The 24,384-nt window shown below is 38.0% G+C and overlaps 1 protein-coding gene across 1 annotated transcript; it reads left to right on the forward strand.

The window, feature by feature from the left end:
* The first annotated feature begins 1,649 nt into the window (after positions 1-1,649).
* On the forward strand, positions 1,650-21,694 carry ferry3 (FERRY endosomal RAB5 effector complex subunit 3). Its single transcript, XM_083917015.1, has 14 exons — positions 1,650-1,708; positions 3,222-3,410; positions 4,393-4,538; positions 7,004-7,185; positions 7,920-8,019; positions 9,178-9,302; positions 10,892-10,998; positions 11,783-11,980; positions 12,251-12,379; positions 14,012-14,080; positions 14,251-14,453; positions 17,094-17,151; positions 18,797-18,864; positions 20,885-21,694. Exons 2-14 carry the CDS (start codon positions 3,230-3,232, stop codon positions 20,975-20,977), a joined length of 1,659 nt encoding a protein of 552 aa, XP_083773141.1. The 5' UTR covers positions 1,650-1,708; positions 3,222-3,229; the 3' UTR covers positions 20,978-21,694.
* Positions 21,695-24,384: the final 2,690 nt, after the last annotated feature.

Consider the following 24,384-nt stretch of genomic DNA (forward strand, 5'->3'; position numbering starts at 1 on the left):
TTAATTTGTGATGTCCCTTTGTTTTGTTTTTGATTTTTGTTTGTTTGTTTTTGTCTGTTGCTTAACCTTTTAAGTAAATCTTACGTCTGTCGTGTATCTAAATGCAAGCATGTAAAAGAATGGATTCCCTTGTTTAACTGTTCTACATGCAATTTACTGAATTTTGAATTATTGAATAACAAAAAAATGGACTGAATTCACGGTTTTCTTTTGGACTACTTTTAAACATGAAAACTAGGCGAGGTCTAGCCTACTTTTCTATAGGCTACAAATATGGTACCATTTTTATTTTCAGCAGCTAAATGCATTTAAGCCACCTGAAGAAAAGGCCCACCTAAAAAAAGAATCATAAGTTTATTTAGAGTTTGTTCACTGCTTTACCTCGCTGTTTCTTTGAAAACCTGACACTCCTGTCCACTTTTCTCTTTTTTTGACAAACACAACTTCTATGAACAGTAGCCCACACTTGACAGTATGTAGCCTGTATGTAAGTATGTGGGATCTATAATAACATATACAGGGCATGCTACTATTATTAGGCCAGCACAACCCCCAGTAAACAAAAAGGAATATTGAAACATTTAAATTAATGACTTCTCTGCAAAGGTCACACTTTGCAAAGGGCCTTTACAATACAGTTGCCTGGCCTGTGCCCTTTGGCGGTTTTGACACTCCTGATCTACTTGGTGGTCCACTTATAGTCATAGATTTAAGTATTCCTACTAGTTATTCAGGCACTGTGCGTTCTTCACTACAGGTGTGTCGTTGAGATCAAAATTAAGTTTCAAATGGGTGTGGCTAGAAGCAGGGAAGTAGGAGGGTCTGAATGAGCTGATCGAGAATCTACAGAGATGATCAAGTGAAGCTTTTTAATGAGGTCACAAAGTATTATAAATGTAATATTGACTAGGAGTATTATGTGTCATAATTATTTATTGCCAGGTATTATTTGTTAATATTAACACATGGGTCACTGCTCTCTCCGCCACAATCCTTTTTATATAGTTCTAAGTAAGTTATAACAAAAATGCATTGTTTAGTATCTTTTCCTGTATTACTTCCCAATTTGATTCCACTCTAAACAACAAGTTGATAAAAAACGGTATCATTTTTGATCAGCAGGGGGCGGCAGTCCCTAAGAAAAAAAAGTTAGACATGAGAAAACGCTCTCTGCAGATTGTTTTCGTGTTATTTCTTTTTGGTTTCATTTACACAAGTACCTTTCAAAATGTTCTTAACAATCCCACATATTCGGCAGATGAAAGTTAAATAATTAATTTGATTATCATCTTCTTAGCACAATACTATATTCAGGCAATGATTGGCTTAAGAAACTATACCCTCTTTTTATATTTTAAAAAATTCCGATTTGAAATTATATTTGACCCCTATGGAAAACTTAAAACTCAAAAATAATAAATAAGATTATTATTTATTTAGTTTACCAGACCCCATATGTTTTTGTTTTTTTGTTATTGTCCATTTCCGTTTCTATACTTTACTATCTTTGTACATTTTAATTTGCGTTATTTTTATTGAAAAAAAGAAAGAAATCGCGCGCGTATATTAAATATCTGAATAACCACACACAGCTGTTCCTCAGTCTCGCGAGAGTGCGTGGCTGTCACGCTCTGAAGCGGTCAGCTGACTGAACCGAGCAGCGCTGCTTCTGCTGCAGGAAGCACCATATTAATTCATCCGTTCTCAGGTAAACCGGCCTCTAATGACATGTATATGTTCACCAGAACAAAGCGAACAGCGATGCTCAGCTCGACATGTCCACGACAGACTGATTCTCTTTTATTATTTGTAGCTTTCGGACCCAAACGTTAGCTACACTGCAGGCTAGCTTGGAGCTACATTTATAAAAACAGCTTTCACAGCAGAGACAGTGAGTAGCTATCATGCATGTTGACTTTAGCACCATAAAAACAATGTATTAGTAAAGAAGTCTGGGTCTCACTGCGTTACTTGTACTGTTTGGGGACGCTGCTGTGTCAGGTGTTTGGTTTTCATTGCTTATTCACACATTTGAGGATATGGCAGTTAGAGTAGTGGTAATAATGGATGATATACTTCACTTGTTATCTTGTAATAGCCCATTAGACAGAGACTTTAAGTATGCACTCACCGGGCCACTTCATTAGGTACAATCTAATGTGATACAATAGAACAGCTCTGCCATGAATTGTGCCTTAAAGTTGATAGTAATATTCAGCTTTGATTGTCAGAGAGGTATGAATTCAACTACATCTTTATGGCTGAGGTTGTAGTTTGCAGTGGCGCCGAACAGGACTGCATCATATTGATGTTTTAGAGCAAGACCGATTTGTCAGTCGCCTGATATTATTGGCCGATTTTGGTCTATTACCGACATGTGATATCTATCTGTGTTGGCATACATGTTTTCCGATATGAAAACCTTTTTTACAGACGCTATGATGCAAAAAAATCATTACAGAATGATTTAGACATTTTTATTGCTACTTTTTTTAATCTAAATGATCAGCAATAGATCTTAACTGATTAACTTATACTTAACATACAGTTTTAACTATACATTTAGCTTCTTTTTTAATATTTAATCGATCAGCAATTGACTGATTACTAATCATGATGTTAATTTAGCTATTCATTTTTTTTATCAATTATTTTTTTCCCCAGTGTTCAATTCTGAAATTGAAATTCTCAGTGTAATATACAGTATATTGTGTGTGTATATATAACGTTTAATAATGCAACATTTTCTTTATTAAAGTTATTTGTTAAGGAAAGCATCCTTCTGAGCACATTTACAGAGAAATATCTGTGCAAAATCAGGGCTCAGTCCACATAGAAAGGTCTATTTTCATTCCAGCTTGAATCTTCACCATATAGGTAGATTTTTCGGTATTGGTTTAAAAAATCCCATATTTGTTGGGCCCTAGTTTCTCGTAAAATGATGTTGGCCAACCATGTACATAGATTACATGAGAGGTCCAGAATATTAGAAACCCCTCTCAATATTATGTCCTCCAGTCTAACACCACCACTAACTACGACCTCAATAATAAACGTAAAGTAGAATTATTACCTTAATGACAGTGTCAACAACAACTGAAAAATAATATGTTACCTAAAGTAAAGTAGTAGTTTATGGCAGAGCTATTGTACGCGATTGCATTACATTGTACAGGTGAACTTGTTATTGTTGTTTATTTCTGTTGCCTTCTATTTTTCAGCCTCAACCATGAAGAAGAACAAAGGCAAAGCGAACAGTACTGCTGAGAAGGAGTTTGTGTTTGAGTTCAGGGCAGGGAAACACAACTGTGTACTCAAAGTGCCTCTGCAGTTTCCTGTTCAAGAGAACATCAGTGACCTTCATGGACGCCTGATGCTGCTACATAAAATACCCTGCTACATAGAAAACGGTGAGGTCACTGCTCTTGGTAAAAGAAAACACATTCAAGTTCCAGAGCTTTTGTATTTACTGCATTAACCTGCTCGCAGCAGGTGGAGTTGGCTTTGAAGAATCTCTGTTCCACTTTGTTAACAGGGATTTGCAGACCCTAAATGCAACCATCACCCCAACCGTAACATGAGCCTTTTACCATAGCCTCAATGCAAGCATTTGAATTGGGAAATTTGTCATGGACTATATTTGGTCTGGCAGGAAGCTCTCCTGCTAGCCACCGTTGATGGAAATAGCTCAGTATGCACATTGTGTTAAAATGGTATTTTAATTTTCTTTATTTAAATATTTCAGTGATGTAGGTCACATATACAATATATATATATATATATATATATATATATATATATATATATATATATATATATATTTCTCTTTAAGTATTGGATCTAAATTCTTGAAACAAAAAAATAATTCAAAAGTTTTTTTTTTATCATAATTGTTGGGATTTTTGGACTGGTGCAGGGGCCCCTAACTACTCCGTTACAACATCCCCCAAAACTGTGTCAACCAAATCTACACAGTTGGACAAGAAACATTGTGAATCTATTCAAATTATTCTTTATATCCTTATTCTTTACTTTGGATCCCCATTAGCTGCCACTCAGGTAGCAGCTTCTCTTCCTGGGGTCCACACACAACAAAACATAACATAAAAAACAAAACATACTGTATGGGGTGTAACGATACATCGACCTGGATTGATATATTGACTCAATGATTTACAATCCAACATAATCAATGCAAAGTAAATACATATTGATGCATATTGTTTATTTGAGAAGTCTCTATTGAAATAATATTCCCAGAGAAAGGGATGGTATTGTCAGCATGTCTGCTGTTAGTTGGAAACTTAAATGGATGGAATGGATCTAGTCCATTGATTTTGCAGCGTACTACTTGGCTTGCGTAGAAATTAAAAACCTTTTCTCTTCCTGCAGAGCTGAAATCTTCCCTTTCCAGCTTCATCGAGGGGGAAACCATTCTGGATTATGACAGAGAGGCAGAGCTCGCCCTGCAAAGACTCACTACAGGAGATGTAGATGTAAACCAGCTCACCAACGCATGGACCAGGTCGTATGTGGAGGTGATCACACATTTCTGTTTGTTATTGTGACCAAAAACTAGTAAACATTACTTAAAACACAAGCTCTCCCATCAGTATCTACAGTGTAATAACGGGCAGCTGTTGTCAGATTCAATGTCATTTGAATGATTTATCTACATTTCTCACATTGCCTGCCTGTTGTTAAAGCTAATTATCTGCTTTTTTATTTGCACGAGTTAGTTGTGTGCAGTCATTGTGGCTTTACACAAAGTTCTGGTTTCTTTTATAGACAAAAAATATCTAATTGTATTGGTAAGATATCATTAGACTTAAGAATAATGCCATAAACATAATTATTGAGGTGGATTATCCTTTTAGAGTTAACCTGTAAGTAATGCAAAAAATCAAAATACGTAACTGTAGAATAGAAGCATTTAAAATATGCACAATATATCTGAATAAAAATTAACAAGCTGTTTTAGTTTTTTAGAAGTGCATTGTAACGAGACAGTCCCAAAAATGTGTGTTAGTGTAATGCATAGAGACAGATGAAGACATTAACATAACGTGTAGTGTCTTTGGAGAGGGATAACGGTCCGTGTCAGTGGGGAGGGTCCCGGGTCTTGTTAATGAAGCCAGCCGCAAAACTGTCTATTACAAAAAAAACCTCATACACGCTCATCACTGTGCAAGAAATTTAAACAACTCCACATGGCTGTAAACATCTCTATCCTTCCCCTCCTGTTTGCCACCTAGATGATCATTTCAGCTTTATCACAGTTTGTGTTTTGTTAAAAAATTCTGTTTTGCATCATGATTATATTTGATTCAATGCACAAATTGCTAAAAAAAATGTATTTCTGTGAAAAATGGGTGTTAACCCTCATCCTACCTCAACAGACCTCAGAGGTACACATCATTTTATAATTACAGTTTTTCATGTATTTGTTCCTAATATGTCGTTGTTTTCTGTAATTGTTTTATTGTTATAATACATGCTTTTTAAAAATACCTATGTATTGAAGCACTCAATTCTGCCTTTACACATGTAATCGATAAAATAGATAGATAAAAAATTGCCATGGTTCCTGATCACATACTATAAGCGTGGTTGGGCACTTTGTCAGTCATTTTGAAGGAGACAGATTGATAGATTGACAGATAGATTTCCTCATGTGCTCTGTCTATTTTTGTTTTACACAATATGCAAAAAACTTTAAATGAAATTAACTTCCCCAGAATAATATTCTTTTTTTTCACATTTATTACATGACTTATAAAGTTTTAAGAAGAAAAGAATTAAGATTTTACTATGACGGTTGTTTTTTTATAGTAATGGCGATCCACAGGTAGGATGAGGGTTAATAATGTGGGCCTCATGTTTTATTCTTGGCAGGTGTTGATTTCAGACACTGGCTGCTCTACACACCCCTATCGTATATCCACTAGACCCTGTTTTTGTATTATCACAGTAGTGTTTGGGAAGGGTCCTTGACTGCTCCCACCAACCTCAGGGCAGTCATGGCTCATTAATGGTATTTAAACAGAAGTAGGGCAGTGCATCTGCAAACTGATTATTTATGAGTTCCCTAGAAAAAAAATCTCATTACATAAGCCTGCGTGCTGCGTTTAATATCTCTCTATTGCACTTGGTTACACTTTGATACGTGTCTTCCCAGAAATCCAATATGTGGCGGTGGATTGCACATATATTTGAGAGTAGGGTCATCACTTTTATATTGTGGATCAATACAAAACAGTGCACATTGTGGTTTTCTGATTAATTTAAGTATGGTCTTCTCATCTACACATAATTTTGAAAGTGAACGTCCCTTAGTTCATGTTTAAAGAAGGGCAATAAGATGATTTGGATTTAGAGTCTTAACTCTGCTGTCACTTGGTATTTATAAAAAGAAGCTTGTGTTGTGAAGCTCCTCTGGCTTACTGTAGGTCTGGTTGCATTTTACTGCAGTCACACAGAGATACTACACATGGGAGCTTTCCACTGTCTGTTGTGTGTGTGTGGCCTGAAGATTCCTCAGCCTGTATAAAAAGAGGAGTTTCAGATTCTAACACTGTTCTGTTGCTTCACTAATTATAGATCGGGTGTTTAACTGCTTTGGTTTACTGAACAGAGCAAAGCATTCAAAACGCTGACATTTCATATGGCCTTCCTCTTTTGTTTTCCTGTGGCCACAGAAAATGTAATTTTATTCTATTCTTCCTGATCGCCAGAGGCAATGCAGGGAAGTATTCCTTCCGGTCATGCAGAATTCATAGAACCATAGTTGCATGCGTGACTCTGCTTTTACACTTTGTACTGGAAATCAACGTCTCACTGTCCAGTTATACACTTAGCATGTGCAACAGATCATCACCCTCAATGACAGTTTTATACCATGGAGCAACCATGCAACATGGAATGCATATAGTGGTTAGGCCGTGTTTTTTTAAATTACTTACATTATGAAATGGTTATTTTCTTTCTTCTGTCACTTATTCAGATGACGCTAGAGCATGCTCGGCCCGAAGAGCCCAGTTGGGATGAGGACTTTGCTGATGTTTATCATGAGCTGATCCACTCCCCTGCCTCAGATACCCTTCTCAACCTGGAGCACAACTACTTTGTTAGCATCTCAGAGCTCATCAGTGAGAGAGACATGGAGATTAAGAAGCTACAAGAGAGGTCGGTATTTGGGGTTATTGCCTTCTATTTCCTGTACATGCTGCATTTTTCTCCATCTTTCTTTGTAAATTCACATGTTTGGCTGAAGCTGTAATCAACCTCTGTATTCTCAGGGTGCTTTCACACGGCAAGAAGTACAATTGAAAATGATACATTGTTGCGTTTTAGTTTTGTTCTGGTTCATATTCACATCGACGTTTGGGTTACCGTGTGGTTTCACTTATTTTTATTTTTTATTTGGGATCTGCTAAAATAGACAGAGTAGGACGTATGCCCAATACACCTCTGATGTAGTACTTGTGTGTTGACCTGCATACATGCTTCCATGGTTAATAGATGTTTTTTGCATAAATATAAGCTGTTCAGATCGGAAAGATCAATCTGTCCGTGTTGCTCAGTGGGGTCTGGGCTTTGACATTGTAACTTTGCGTTTATAAATATATTTCTTTGTAGTTATTGTACTGCTGATCTGAACATTAATTACTCATGACTGTGGAATCACTAAGTTTCAGTTCACAGCTAAACATGAAATCATCCTGCCTTATTATTTTTGTTAAGCCAAATCAGTTTTTTTTTCTTAAGCAATCCAAGCCATTATGATACAAATGTTTTTTCTGTCACCTGTCCTGAATATAGGTGATATAGTCTCTCTTATTTATGAGTTGTATAGATGATGATGATGCATTTCCTCATCAGTCTAATTAAATCAATGAATATATTTTTATGTCTGGCAGGCAAGCTGCTGAAATGGACAAAGTGATGCATGAGCTGGGGAATACTTTGAGTGACCAGGATGTAAATGCAGTCGCCTCTCAACACTTTGATGCACAGCAGGTAAAAAAAGAAGTTGGGATGCTCTGTAGCAGGTGCGCCTTGATCCCGGTACAATCATTTCACCACAAGCATTTCAGGAGATTCACTTAAGGAATTTTCCATTTACTGATTCAGATTTGCCCAGTTAAAATATGCTGTCATATTAACCTCTTGCTCCCCACTTCTTTTTTTAGAGTAGGGGTGGGGGGCAGGGGGTGTTCAGGGGGAGATATCAGGTCAACAGTAGATACCACATAGAAGTGGCGTACATCATCTCAAAGCTACGAACCTGGAGATTCATTTGAGATGCAACTTAGCACTGTGTGTCAAGTTGTTTTAGTCATAAATCAAATATAAACATTGATTAATTCATTAAAATATATTAGGAAAGGGCTTAGCACATAATGGAAGTATATGGTCAGTCACAGTCAAGACAGATCTGGGTCTATACTTTTTTTTTTAGTTTTTTTTATTGTATGTTACTTATTCCTGTTTGCTGTGCCTGTCTTTTTGTTTTTTATGCCTCTGTGCAAACTACAGCTGTGGCGGAAGAAATCTTTTTTTCAGGTTGTCCATCTGTTCGTCTGTCTGTCCTATTCATGGGGATCTCTCAGGAACCCATTGATGGATTGTCTAGAAATTTGGCAAAAATGTCCACTTGGATACAAGAATGAACTGATTGGATATTGGGGGTCAAAGGTTATATTTCGCCAAAAATACACTTAATACCTTTTTATTAAATTCCTTCGAAGTCTTCACTACATATATTGTATAGGTCTGGACAGGCATGGATGTAAGATGGTCTTGCTGTTTGGCAGAGGCATACAAAAAGCAAGGTGGCAATTCTAGTTGGGTAACTATTTACTTTTAAAACACAGTGTTTCTGGGTGGTACTGTCCCATATAGAAGTGATGAATTGAAGAGGGGGTGGAGGGCATGGGTAGGAGTGTGTGTTTGAATATAGGTGTGGTTGAAAGTAAAGGTGAAGGAGAGGAGAGGGATCGGGACGTAAAAGAAATCTAAACAAACAACAAGTTCTGGATTTTGATTGAGCAGAATTTGGAAAAGACATGTTGTGAAATGTGTGTTTGTATAACCTTGCCCAATAAACATAAAGTTGTAAAAAAAAAACAACAACCAACAATTGCCTCAGTGTTTGACTTTGTCTTCTTTGAGCAGGTGTTGGAGAACAAGTGGGCGAGTGAGCTGAAGCAAGTTACTGGCATTCAAAAGCATGAGTATCAGGAGTGGGTCATCAGTCTGCACCAGGACCTGCAGAAATCCAACAACAGCAGCCAAATTAAGTGAGTTTGACTATACACTCAGAGACCAGGCTCTGTCAACATGTTGTACAGCTAAACAGTCTCTTTCAGTTTGTGTCTCACTCTTTTCAAATCTCAGGGTAAAGCAATAGCTGATCCAAGATAATGAGCACTGAAGTCAGATGTTTAGTTCCTTAATGACAGAGTAAGGAGATACAGAGTTCCTTACTGCACACAGGGATGAATGCAACATGCACATGTGGCGGCTGGATTTTTATTCACTGACAGCGGGGCGTTGGTGCAGAGGCTTTGGCATGTCTGGGCTTTGAGCTTCAAGTTCAGCTTCATTTTATTTGTATGAGTATTTAGCATGTAGAGTGAATATTAAACCTTGAAACTTAAGTTGATTAAAAGAGGGCTCTAAATAATGATGGGAACTTGTTGAAGCAAAATGAATGAAAGTGTTATCAAATAAAAAAAATAAATATATTTTACAGTAAATATCCCCCGTGTGAATAGTGCTACTGGAAAAACTCACTGAATCCCTTAACTAAGAACAACTAGTTGCATTGCAGATTCATTTTCTATAATATTCTATAATATTTCTATATTATAATTAAACTCATTATTATAGAATAACTATCCAGCAGATTGTAATTAGTTAAAAGTAGCTCCACCTTTACCAGCTGCGACATTTAAGTGATGTACACATAATTACAATCCAGTAAAAGATCTGAATACTTCTTTCCCACTGCCCTTAACTATAACAGGATCTCAACAGCTGCACTTCTGCAGCAGTTTTAATCCAAAACACGACGTGTCTGCTGGCCCTTTGAAGAACAGACCCCATTTACATAGAAATTGAAGTGATTACAAGAGGTCAAGACCTTGTCTTAGTCTGACGGATGCTCAACTTTGCGGCACCAATTATGACAGGCATCTTGGGACATGTTGGATAAAAATCTAATATTGGTTAACAGCAATGTGGTTCCGCATAACCCACAATCCTCTGCATACAGTACATTGGGTATTCCATCAAAACACACACACACACACACACACACACACACACACACACACACACACACACACACACACACACACACACACACACACACACACCACCAGGACCTCTATGCTAAGAGCGTCTTTGACAGTGTGCTGACCCTGCATCAGTTTTTCTTAATTATGAAAATCATTATCTCTTTATGTGAGGGTGGAACTTAATACTTTGACATCAGCACTTTGAACACTTTGTAAATATGCATTTTTAAAGGTGTAGGCCATAAAGGCATTCAGGTTGGATTTTTGCTTCCTTTGATATTGTTTCTTAACTTGTGGTTATTTCTTGTTATATTTTCCAAAAAATAACCACCAAAAACTGCTGCTGAATAGGTGGTGATATCATATTATTATCATATAAGTGCCTTATATGATAATAATAATAATTTATTTTTCTTGGGAAGTATATAAAAATAACACTTTAGGAAACATGAAAATATAAAGTATGGTTATAGGTTATGTCAGTGCTGTCCCCGAACCTTTCAAAACATGCACCAGATGTACTGATAGATGTTTTCGAAAGGCTATATTTATTTATTGATTGATTTGTTTGCATGATTGATTTCCAGTGAGGAGATTAAGGTGCAGCCCAGCCAGCTGTCGGAGCTGGCCGATTCTGGGGCCAGGATATTTGAGGTGCAGCCTCTACTGGAGGAGAGTTTCACCATACACTTAGGTGCTTCACTTCTAACATGCTCTCCAAGTATATGGTCACACTTATGTGTCACCTGCAAAATCAATAACCATGTTCATAAATAACCCTTCTATTGCATTTTATTTTTGGATGTTACGTTAGCTCTGGGCGGTTAATCACATTTTATCTTATTTAAATTACAATTTTGGCTTGCAATATAATGAAAATGAGAAAAAAACGAGTATTGGTCTGCATTCTTTTTCACAAATATCTTGTTGTTTTGTCTTGTGTTATAAATCCAGCGCACCCTTTTGTTTACAACGTTGCACTTTTTTGTTTTCGCTGAATTACTGTTTCTGGAATGTGATGACTTTAGTTGACCAAAATGTTGAATTATATGTTAAGGAGTTTTTCACTAGGTTGTGGCAGTGCACTACAACACATTTAATCTAATTCATGTCGGTCTAATTTCTTTTTGTTGACCATTTTTATAATACTTATTTAAATGTTTATCTACCTATATATTTATAGTATTTATTTATATCATTTTTAATATTATTTTAAAACGTTTTTCAGTTAAATTATATTTAAAGTTCAAAGGAATCTATTGTTTACACATTTTTTTAATAGTTCACTAAATGCATGATGTTTCCAAAGTCAGTGAGTAAAAGTGTTGAATAATTGCAATCTCAATATTGACCTTAATAATCAAACAGCCAACAGTATAATTCTGTATTTATGGAAAGCAGTATAGATGAACGACATTACAATGCAATATTTTTCTGATTAATGTGTTCAAGTATCTGTGTGTATGTATTGTGATCAGGAGCACAACTGAAGACAATGCACAACCTGCGGCTGGTCCGGGCGGACGTGCTGGACTTCTGTAAGCACCGGCGGCACGGCAGTGGTGGAGCAAAGCTGAGGCGGCTGCAGACGGCCCTTTCGCTCTACTCCTCCTCACTCTGTGGTCTGGTGTTGTTGGTCGACAACAGGGTCAACTCCTACAGTGGCATCAAGAGAGGTCAGGGGACATATTTTGGCGATCTTCAAAAAGATGAGATTCTGATGAGACTTATCTCTCACTTTTACTGTCAGAAAACTCTTTTTTCACTCCTCTGTAAGTGATTAGTTTCAAGACCAAGTGCTCCATTCACCTTTAAGTTTGGAATATTCTTTTTTTAGAGTTGGAGTACAGTATGGAGACATTATTACAGAGATGAGCTCAGGTTAGTTATTAACTTTAACGTCATGCCTCATTTCATCCCTGGTCTGTTCTGTGTTGAACCACCAGACTTTGCAACTGTGGCGAAGGAGTGTACAGACTTCCACTTTCCCTTTCTGGAGGCGCAGCTGGAGGAGGTGCAGCAGGTGGAGCTCTATGCCAGAGCCCAGCGGAGCAGCAAGCAGAAAGAACAGCCTGGTTAGACTTTTGGTTTCTCCATTACAGCTTTAATGTAGCCAGAACACTCAGAAAGGATTAGAGAGAAAGGCAAGACTGGTGAGACTGAGGCTTCCAGGAATCTCATCCTGGATGTACACCTTACCAGAAAATCAAAAACCTGAACACACTGCTGAAGAAAATGTATTGTTTTAGCCAGCTATGCATTACAAAATGCTTCACTAATGTTGCTATTCATGGTTTGATGTTTAGTAAGACAAGAAAGAGTACCTTTATCTCTTACATGAGAGAAAAATGAATGAACAGAATGGGAAGTATAACTTTAAACAGCAGTGTGAGAGGGGGATTCAATAGTCAGGAAGCAGAAGACACTTTACATTACTGTGACTGCATTGACTGGAAACTGGTTCCAGATCTTTATCACAGCACAGGTTGAGTGGTTTGTAGGGTAGAGCTGTATAGAGAGACTTAGGGCGCACTCACACTGTCCTTCCGCACCGCGTCCCGTGCTTTAGGGTACTTGTCCCCCCATCCCTCTCCCCCCGCGCCCCAGCCCCGTTTGTACTCACACTGCCAGGGCCTCGCGCAAATGCTTCTTGCTGTCCATACGTCATCATGCCGTAACACGTCACACGCATTGATCCGTGTGTGTGGCTTTGTTTACAAATCTTTCCACAGACCTCGGAGTTTTTGTGCGTCTTGTCGACTGTTTTTGAATATTTTCATCCGACCAAAATCTGCAGTAAACATTCCACCTCCGCATCACACCAACGTGAACCTTTCACCGCCATTGTTGTTGTTAAATGTCCGCGCATGGCCCGTCGTTCTATTTTCTATGTCCATACAGGCGCACATACCGCTACCGCCGAAGGGCTCGTGCTCGTACACGTGCGCACGCTAGTGCTCGTACATGTGCAAATGGCTCTACAAAAGCCCACCTCTTTCAAGCGGGCCGTGGATTGCCCGCTCTCCGCAGTTATGCGCAGAACGGATGCACTCACACTGCTTAAACGTACTAGGCTTTAGCTGAAAAAACGGTTTTGGCCCGGTACAGAAGGACAGTGTGAGTGGGCCCTTACTTTCTAGGCTGCAAGCCTTTCCTATTGCCATTCATTGCGCTTTTCAACCAACAGGGAACAGGTTTTTGAACCGGTTCCAGTTAGAATTATTTGACCCTTCCTGCCATCTAGCGAACCAGCCCGCGTTTCCGCCAGTTTTACACAGAACCATTGTTATCAAGCATGCGTTAGCAACTGAGGGCATGGCACAATGCACACCACTGATGTTGCACGTTGAATAAGTTAACACTGAGAAAAACACAGCTATTTTCTGGTTCCAGTTTTGAACCAACTTTTCAGGTTCAGAACCAATTTATTTTTGGTCAAAATGGTTCAAAATCTGGTGCACAGCGCTATCAGTGGCCTATCTATCAGTGGCCTATCTATCAGTGGCCTATCTATCAGTGGCCTATCTATCAGTGGCCTATTTATCAGTGGCCTATCTATCAGTGGCCTATCTATCAGTGGCCTATCTATCAGTGGCCTATCTATCAGTGGCATATCTAACAGTGGCCTATCTGTGGCGGTATTTTCACTGATATTCTTATATTTAGGTACAGATTTTCATTGTATTTTTCAATGTTTTTCCTTATAGAGATTCCAAGGAATGGAGGTGACGATAAGAGCAAAAATGTGGAAAGAAATCCATCCAACATCTTACCAGGTAATGGATATCCATATATTTTGTACCCTGACTCCTGTTCCAATTACCAGAGCAAAAATAATCAGTGATTTATTAATCACACATTATTCAGCAGTGTCATTTTTCAACCACTCAGTTCTACACAACAATTTCTCCATGTAACAAAATGTACCTGCTGTGTCTCCCTCAAGGTGAGTTTTACATCTCGCGGCACTCCAACCTGTCAGAGGTCCATGTTGTTTTCCACCTGTGTGTGGACGATAATGTGCGTTCAGGGAACATCACGGCTCGGGACCCGGCCATCATGGGCTTGAGAAACATCCTGAAGGTCTGCTGCACACACGACGTCACCACCGTCACCGTCCCTCTGCTGCTGGTCCACGACATGTCAGAGGTAAGAGGGGCTGAGAGCACTGTGAACGCTTGGATGGATGGATGATGTAATATGCACATTCTTTCCACACATACACTTGCAAACTTAACAAGGATTGAAATAGTTGTAGTAATGTGAGTAATTAAACCCAAATTGCAACATTGTACGGCTCCAAAAACAATGCCAATCATCAGTCCAGATGGAGTATAATCAAGGAGAATACATACATGTTCCCAACCAGGGATAATCTTGCAGTTCCCAAGGTATGTGGAGAAATTGGGGAGTAGCTCAACTAATATTAAAAAAATTGTTGTTTATTTGTTTATTTAAACGGTTTCGACTGTTTGCTGCCCTGGCTCTCAAATGGTGAAACCAACTCCCCATCGACATCTTGAGAGCAGAAAGTCAACACATCTGCCACACACTAAAAACGCATCTCTTTCAACTGCACCTTGGCTAAGAGGATTATTTATTTGAAAAAATATGTATATTATATGTATATTGCACTTGCACCCTGTACTTGTGTGTGGATGCCGCCCAAGTGGTGTGTGATTGTTTGTGGTTGAAGGTGAAGAAAACCTGCTGGCCCCACAAGTTTCCGTGGTCCTAACTGGAGGCATATTCTCAATTTCTTCCCTTTCATTCTGCCTCTGCTTGTTTATGCACTGCATCCTCTGCAGTGGTCTAGGATGTCAGGCACTGGCTGTGAATTCAGCCTAAATCTTAACATTCCCCAGGTTTAAAACCGGGAGGGCAAAAGTGGAGAGTCGGGAACTCTTCTGTTTACTCTGTAGCTCAGAGTGTACTATGTACAGCAGCACTCTGTGCTCACACAGTAGGTGGGAAACAGAGAAAGCTTTGACTGATGAACTGAGCCAGAATCAAAGAGAGTTTAGGAAAATACACCATTACAATAAGGTGGATTTTTCTTATTATATCTGGAAATGGGAAAATCTTTTTTTATTTGGTCTGCTGGAAATTAATGGGATTGAGATTGAGATCTTCTGTTAACCTGAATGGCGACTCCTTCTTAGGTCTTAAACTAAATAAAATTAAAATAATAAATAATAATAAACTGAGAATCCCATAAGATGAAAAGTAAATTCTCATCAAGCCTCTGACTGGAGTGCACTCATGCCACAACATGCCCAGTGCAATTTTTCTTCTCATGTCTAATCAAGAGTCTTTGTTTACATAACCGCAGACTTCTAACTTTTGAAGCCTCGGGAACCAGAGGGATTTTAATTGATAGCTTCTGGTTCTACATCAAAACTTTCTGTCTTCTTCTTTTCAGTCCTTTTTGCCATTTAGTGATAGATGTTTGGCTGTTTGTACAAGCCTATTGTTGTCCTTTGGCATTTAAAACAACTGCAATAATTAAGCTAGATGCACTGCCGACTGCAATCAAAATAAAACAGGACTGAGCCACATATTCTTATTTTTAGTTGTTTTTCTGTTTTCCCTTGAACATTTACGACTTTGGGAGAACTTTGAGGAGAAAGGAATGTAGGATAATTGCTTAATAACACTATAATACATGTTAAAAAGTTTGCAGAGAGGAAGTTGAACTCTTGTTAACCAATTTAGAATGCCGGTTTACAGACAGTGACACACAATTGTATATTTGCAATTGGCTCCTCAGTCAGCCTCAGTCGTAATACAAAACTCTTGAGTATCCTGTTGTGCATGTCCATTACTTAAGCCTGTGCAGGTTGTGTTGAGGTTAGTGGTGATGCAGTTGACACAGGTCTAAACATGGGCCTCAATGAAGTCCCTGCCTCAAGTTCATAGTTCCATTAAGTGGGTGAAAGGCTGTGTGTGTGTGGGGCAGAGACTCTACCTATCTGACACTGTGATCAAAGGTTGACTGCAGAAATGACTGCCTGCTGAGGTCACCTGACAGGAAAAATTGTGTTTTGACCAAGATAAAGGTACAGTGTTGTCATATTTACTCTGTAACTGTAGCCATATCTTGACATTAGTACACAAGACTGATAATCTGTGAAATTTTCATGTTCCTCATGTTTCATGTGCCTCCTCCTGGTGCTCCTAATGGCATAAGGAAAACAACTAATTAATGACTGCTTGTGAACTGCGATCAAACCGTCAAACTAAATGTCAAATATGAATCAAGATTCTGCGTTATTAGAACCATATTTTAATGCACTGTGACACTGTAAAATGAGAAGGTTTCCTCCAGTCTCAAACTGAGCGGTGCTTAGTTTTGGCTCAACTGTTTTTAACATTGTGTGTGGTGTCACAAACGTTCCTACTTTACAGCTAAACAATGCAATGTAGCGAAGCCTAGTTTGACAGTTTGATCACATTTCATAAGCAGTCATTGACACTGCGCTTGACTATGATTGGCTGTTGCGGTTTATCTTGCAGGTGCTATTAGGAGCACCAGGTGGAGGCAAAGGAACATGATTTTTCTGTCATGTAGTGCTGTCAGGATAGAAGCACAGTTTCAGTAATTAAAAAAAAAGTTTCTTTAATAAAAGTAACCAACTGCTTTAATATGTAATATACAGTATTTAGGACTCATACTAGATAGGTATATAATGTTTTACAATTTAATCTATATGACTACCAACACAAATTGCACTTCCTTTTTTATTTTGAACACTATTTTTAATCTCATTTTTCTTTTCATCTCTGCAGGAGATGACCATACCTTGGTGTCTGAAGAGAGCAGAGTTGGTGTTCAAATGTGTCAAAGGTAAGATGAAAGTCTTAAATTATTTTAACACACATCAGCGCTGTTAAAACTGTTAAAGTTAAATTGCACCCATTGCACCCATGCGTTGTTCTGTTGTGTATTGGTGCATTCTTTATATTTTCATCAATGACTACTCAAATGTAAACAGCATGCCTTGTGATGATGCCGTATTTCCATGTTTGATAGCAGTGATGTGTGAAGACCAAGACCAAAGTATTCTCTTTGGAGCTGAAATCCTTCTTTGAAGAGACAGATTTATCAATGCTTATTATAGCACTTTTTTCATAATGCAAAGCTGAACCAAAATGTAATATGCTGTAACGTGGAGGCACAATGCTCCTCTTGATTGGTAAACAGCTGCTCGAGAGAAAGACAAGGTTGAGGGAAGGTAGATACACAATGTAATGTCATTCCAGAACTTCATTACAAAATCATGTCTGGAATAATGTACACTACAGATGGTTCTTTTTTATTAGATTATCAAGAAACAAACAAAAGTGCATAACTATATCAATATACAAACATACACAAGACAAGACAAATAAAAAATAATGTACATAAAAATGTAATAATAAAACAAATATGTATATATTGAAAAATCACCCGTGTCAAGTTCATACAGTCGACATAAAGTCGACCTGCTCCTTGCAAAGGAGCATATTGATATCAATATCTAATTTGCACCGCTGACCTGTAATACTTGTAATACCAAATTGTCCCCTAATAGTATAGGTTAAAAAAAATCTGAGGACCTACATGCAAGCCTTTTACCAATACTTGCTCTGTTTATGTTTTTTCCTGTCATCAGCCTTACCTGTGAGAAACCTAGATCCAAGGTGTCATATATCGGGAATAAATGGACGACGTGGAGGCCGGGCCCTTCTAATGGGCAGTGACATTTAAGAGCATTAAACCCCTTACGCCCTGGTCAATTTCCAAAGACCATTTTAAAGACCATTAATTTACATTTTCATGTATTTTTCAATCAAAATCTAAAGTATGATTTGGCAACGGGAGATATTTCTGGTCCGCTCAGCTCATACAACATCAGCTATGAGCCAGAAAGCTTATGTTATGCTGGCAAGATTCAAAGCCACTAAGATTACGTACGGTTGACATACAGCAAATATAATTGCCCCCAAAGACACTGAAGAAAATATTGGACCCATTTTTCACAAGCTGAATATATCAAGAACATTTGAATAATAAAACTGAATTTTTCAAACGGACAAATCAGGAGAAAATTGACTTAGTTTGAGAGCTTTTTCTGTCTCAGCAACAAACTCTAACAAGATCTGGCAACACAGCTGAGCTAACACTAACACCTCAGATAACTAATGTATATAATGCTAAATATTGATCTAAGCTGTGTAAATATCTAATGTTAGTAAAAGAAAATCTAAATAATATATGCACATATATAATTTTTCAAACACTTTCAAACAAAGCCGCACATTATCTATAATTTTTGGATAACTAACTATTAAAAAAAAGCTTGGGCGGTATAGTTTTTATTGATAAAATCTTCCATCATATATTTAACCTCTTCCTAGAAGTTTTTAAAAAATATTATTGCATACCCAATTCCACAATAGATTGGATTTTTCTACTTATGTGAATTACTATCAATCTGTTTCATTTGCAGGCTTCATGATGGAAATGGCCTCATGGGATGGAGGAATATCACGCACAGTCCAGTTTCTGGTGCCAAAGGTGAGAACAGAATGTACTGACTCTATTTTTGGGTTTCACAACTTTTAGCTAAGGCAACACAGAATCATCCTTTGAGTAACTGCTTGCCTGCAAATCTATGTTAATTCAACAGAATTGTGTGCTTAAGGCCTCACATGTACACATCACAAAAGGCACACCTGGCCTTGCTGTACAAAGCTTCGAATGTAGGCAGAGAAAAGAGACTGTTTGACAAGCATTCCATGAATCAGAGATTATAGAGCTTTAAGTTCCACTACTGTGACAAAGTAAAGTTTAGAGGGAAATTCATCCATATAATTGTGTGATAAGCAATGGGATTACCGTTTTGCTTCCCAACACTGAGGCGTAATCTTGAATTTACTTGGATATCCAGGTCTAACCTAATGTAAAAGAGCAAAAAACATCCAGGTTCAGCTTTGAAGCACATTTTTCCGTCATATTTTCAAGTACTGGAAGAAGCATTACTTGTTTTATTTTAGGCTCAGCTGGATGATGTGTACCTATAGCTTTTGTGGTTTGTCAGGAAGGCATCAGAGCTTATAGCACAAACTCATGTTGACAGATGACGATGATAAAAACCAGCGGCTTCAAAGGACTCGTTCAAACGACTGTATTGGCTTCCCGTCAGCTACATGCTCAGACACCATTCAAAATAGCACCTCTGACACAACGTTGTTTTCTATGCCTCAAAGAGACGTGGTGGCTAAATATACGCCCAGTGTATGTGTGTGAATGAACGCTGTGTGAATGCTCAAAGATTAATACTTAAATTCTTATTTGATGGGGGTGATGCTTAGAGTGACACGGTATGTTCCCCTGTTAAAGTCACAGCTGCCAGTGCTCACATCATTTCAGCATCTTGACTACTGTTCCCTTAGGGAAAAAATACTTTGTGATGTTAAACTACAGGGAACCACAGGGGCTGTTAACACTTGACTAAACACACACAGTCAAGATACCTTATATTTTTGTTGTTATGGACACATCACCTTTTGGTTGCTGAAACTGAAAATATTGTTGCCATTTTTAGTCACTTTTATATTTTGAGGATTTAAGATACAATGCAGTTATACACCAGCTTAAAAATGAAACTCTGACATAAAAGAATAAATGCCTTATTACAGTAACCGAATAAAATAAATAATATTTTCTTTAAGTGCTTTCCACAGTCAAACAACTTAATTTGCTTCGCCATTGGTTCTGACTGTAACAGCAGTATTTAAATATCATTAACAAATGTTTTAAATGTTTTTATTTTGGGGTGCACATTTAGCTATTTTCTGTCCTTATTTTTTATGTTAAAATGCCGAGAATTGGTTGCCAATTCCTCAAAATGGTTGCCAATGGTAACCTGGCAACTGGTACTGACGAACCCTGCAGTGGCACCTATTGGGTCCATCTTGGCAGTTCCTGACTGCCGAAATCACTGCCTATCCAGTGGCGTTGAAGCCGAATGAAGCCTACAGTCTATGCACCTGTGATGGCAGCCTCCTGTCTGTCAAAGCACCCAGACCCTAATTATGCATAACTATAAGCCTTAATATAATTTCAAATGGTTAGTTATTTAAAAAAAAATTCACCCTCTGTGCAGTTGTCATGAAGGGCTAAATTAGCAGAAGAGGCTGGTTGTGTGTATTTTTACCATGGTGACTGTTGTAAAAAACACAAACAGAATACGATTGAGACGGCTTTGCTGCCAGTCATCCTCGCCACGTAAAATGTGAAGTCACACAGTTGAAAATGGGGACAGCTCCTGTTTTCTCAGGAATACGGGGACGTCTGGTGAACCTAGTTTATGGGGGTTGACTCACTTTTGTAGCCAGCCTCAAGTAGCCATTTGAGGAACTGCAGTTTTTGGCACTGCCATGTTGGCTTCACTTTTCAGCAGTGGAGATTGATGCTTGGTCTGTTCTGAAACTGTGTATAAAAGGTGTTTTTATTTTCCACATTGCAGTATTCTCAGTCCCTTGTTTCTCACTAATCGGGCCTGGGAATGTGTGTGTCTCTTTTGTGTTCACAGAGTATCTCAGAGGAGATGTTCTACCAATTGAGCAACATGCTGCCTCAGATCTTCCGCGTCTCCTCCACCCTAACTCTTACCTCAAAGCACTGAAGAGGTTACAACACATTGCATCTTCAAAGCCTTCCGACTAACAGCGACTCATTTATTTCAACAATTATACAGACAAGTGATATTTCTTGTTTTTTATGTTTTGGGAATTTAAAGGATTAGATTAAAGGCTTTAAAGGAGTGGAGATTTAGTGGAAAAGTAGCACATATGCCCCATTCACTGAAATGGGGTCAACATGATATGATGGCAGTAAAGCACTTACAGTAGAGGTGCAAAAAGGATTTTAAATGACAAGAGACATGAGCATGCAATTGGTGGGCCTTGTTATTTGTTGCACCATCCAAAGCTACACACTCTAAATAGTTCTTAGTGAAAGAAGACTGGATTCAGTGGCTCACCAAAGCAGCTGCTGCAATTATCATTTCAAGCCTCCGGGGTGCGGTTCTGGTGACAGGGTTTTATGACATCATGACATCAGCCACCAGTGCTGCAGTTATTCCACTTTTCCTTTTGAAGCTGCAATCTGTAACTTTCCGCATGTTCAAGCTACTGCATAACAGAGAAGGTAGGGTTGCATTGGTAAAGTTGCTTCAACTTGCTGGTACGGAGTGAAAGTGCCATTAACGGAGCAGATAAATGTGTAAATATGGAAACCCAGTATTGGACAGGTGTGACCTAACAGGTGTATTATAACCAAACTAAATGTGACTTTTAGGGCTGCACAATTATGGCAAGAAAACTAATTGACCATTGAAATCATGCATTTAATGAACTATATATATATATATGTGTGTGTGTATATATATCTATATCTATATATAGATATATATATCTATATCTATATATATACACGTGTATATATATGTGTATATATATATATATATATACACGTCTATATATATATGTATGTATATATATGTGTATATATATGTATATGTGTATATATACAGTATGTATGTATACATATGTGTATGTATATGTGTGTGTGTTTTAATAAATGATATACGTAAATAAATAAAACATTTGATCAAAATTGTCAACTATGTTGTAGTGCACTGCCACAACCTACTGAAAACTACTAAACACATATTCAATATATATTTTTTTTATTAAACGACATAAACTTGACTCCTAGTCCTAGTGACAAATGACTTTGCAATGGAGATGAGCAATGCACAGTTGTTTTTATGCTGCACTGCAGTGAGTTGTATTGAGGATCACTCTTTGTGTGTGCGTGTGTGTGTGTGCGTGTGTGTGTGTGCGCGTGCGAGTGTGTGTGCGTGCGGTCCCTCCCCTCTACCTCTGTAACAGCAGATGGCACTGTTACTAAAGACAAAGATGTGAAAAGGCTGACCACACATTCACTTACACACTTCTCTTATTAAAAGAGATAAAAAGATTGTCTGCTGCCCGTTGAAATTCATCTCCACAAATGTTCATCCACATGCATCATGAGTAAGAAGGGACTGCTCTAAAAAGCTTCTTGTATCCTCAGCGGTAAATGTTTGTGTTGTGTATCTGTGTATGTTTACATTTTTATGGCTTAATAAAAAAAGCAACACACTGATTTGATGTTAATTCTTTATAAAAGTCATCATATGCTCATGACAGATTTTCACATTTTGGTTGATTCTGTTTTCTCCCCCTCTGCCAACAGTGATACACTTCCAGTGGCATTTGGTTCAGAGTTAGATTTAGTGTTGATGGGTTATCCACAGGCACTTAATCTCTCTGATGTTAATAACCCATGTCATTCATTGGAATTACATCCCTCCTACATCTAGTGGTGGCCTGTAAGCCATTTCAGACAGACTGAAATCAATTCAGTTTGTCAGAAAGTTTGCCATGGCCACTTCAGCAGTGGTATTAAGAAGATTAAAGTGTAACAATCAAAGCAAGTTGCCTTCTTCTTTCAAGATAAACAAGATGGCCAGCAGCCCTGAGAGAGTTATGAGGGGTAATAGCTTCATGTTGAAACTTGCAAATGTTTATATCACACTGCCATTCTGAGAGCCCACAATATTGTATGAATATGTATTGCTGAGTGTTTGGCATTCTTGGGATTGGTCTCAGTGACCTAGAGTTGGTGTTGGGTTTCCTTGGGAAGAGAGTGCAGGGTGCCGATTCAGCAGGACAATCCACCTCTCCCTCTTCTCAGTTCTGGACACATGACTGAAAAAGATCAGAGCAACATTCACAACCTGGATATGGAAGCTATTAACGGATGTGGAAGGTTTTCCTTAATGTGGAAAACAAGTTCCACGAGTCACCTCACAGTCCAACCTGTCTTCTACAGTATGCCACGGACCATAAACTCTTGGAAGGAAAATTGTTTCAGGCCAGTTTAAGTGGAAGCTCATCAGTGCTTAATATGGATTAAAAGTGATTTAGTTTACATTTGTCTGATCTATTAGGGCCAACTGAGGGGAACTATAGGGATTTTTGCAAAGTAAGATACACTATTAGATTTTGGATTCTTCATTAGAAATGATGTTTTTCTCACATGTGAAAATGGAAAGTTGTAAGTGGAAACTGCCCTTTCTTGGAAAGTAGTAATGTTTTCTGTGCCCGTGCTAGTTTTACCCTAAAGGAGCAGAATTATTCGGTGATGATTGATTAACTTGCCTGGGAATTACAAGCCTGAGGAATGGGTGGCATGTCAGCACTGGCTGGACAATAATCTGGTAATACACAATAATAAATAGTTTGAATGAGAAGAAAAAAAAGATCAATTGCGATCAATGTTTTTTTTGACTTGGCCAGAAGAGGATACGCTCATGATGTGCTTAAAATGCTTAAGATTTCAAAAACAACATGAATCCAGAATATGCTGCAGAACTTGAACAGTGAAAGCATTATGAGACATAAGAGAAAATGCAAAGTTTTTTGTTTTTTTTAAATCCACAGATTTAGGTATAGACAGCCCACTTAACAAATTGTAGGATGGCTATTACACAAGAATTCAAAGGCCAACTTTTAGAATAAAAACCTAATTGGTAGTTACATCGTGGGACATGATAATGCAGTAGATGCCTGGTTATTTCTGTGTCAGGCAATGAACCAAATCCGAACCCAGATTTAAATGAGCTAAACCAGAAAGCGCCCCTGCTTTCTGTTAATGTGGGTGACAGTTGAGATGAAGGTAAAGTGTCAGAAGGATGGAGTAGGAGAGAAGGTGTGCGATGAAATTCAAGAGAATAGTTCATATAAATAGTAGTCAATAAGTAATGGTAAAATCAGAAGAGGTTGTAGAATAAAGCATAACTAAAGAAAAACAAACATCCATTAATCGATTAATTTATTTACTCAACTGTTTGTCTACGGCCGTTTCCCTCATGTCACATGTAACGCTTACCGGAACTTGATACTGTTTTTGCTAAAATAAATAAAAGCTGGTGATCGTTTTTGAAAACTAATAAGAAAGGATTAAAATCTGTACCTCAAATAT

This window comes from Echiichthys vipera (assembly GCF_963691815.1).
Source record: "Echiichthys vipera genome assembly, chromosome: 7".
In the NCBI taxonomy this organism is placed as follows: domain Eukaryota; kingdom Metazoa; phylum Chordata; class Actinopteri; order Perciformes; family Trachinidae; genus Echiichthys; species Echiichthys vipera.

What these genes read in the sequence shown, in the direction of transcription:
- ferry3 (XM_083917015.1), top strand. Translation starts at nt 3,230, where the DNA reads ATGAAGAAGAACAAAGGCAAAGCGAACAGTACTGCTGAGAAGGAGTTT. An exon ending in GGACCAGGTCGTATGTGGAG is followed by an intron (nt 4,539 to 7,003) that starts GTGATCACACAT and finishes TCACTTATTCAG; the next exon opens with ATGACGCTAGAGCATGCTCG. An exon ending in AACAACAGCAGCCAAATTAA is followed by an intron (nt 9,303 to 10,891) that starts GTGAGTTTGACT and finishes ATTGATTTCCAG; the next exon opens with TGAGGAGATTAAGGTGCAGC.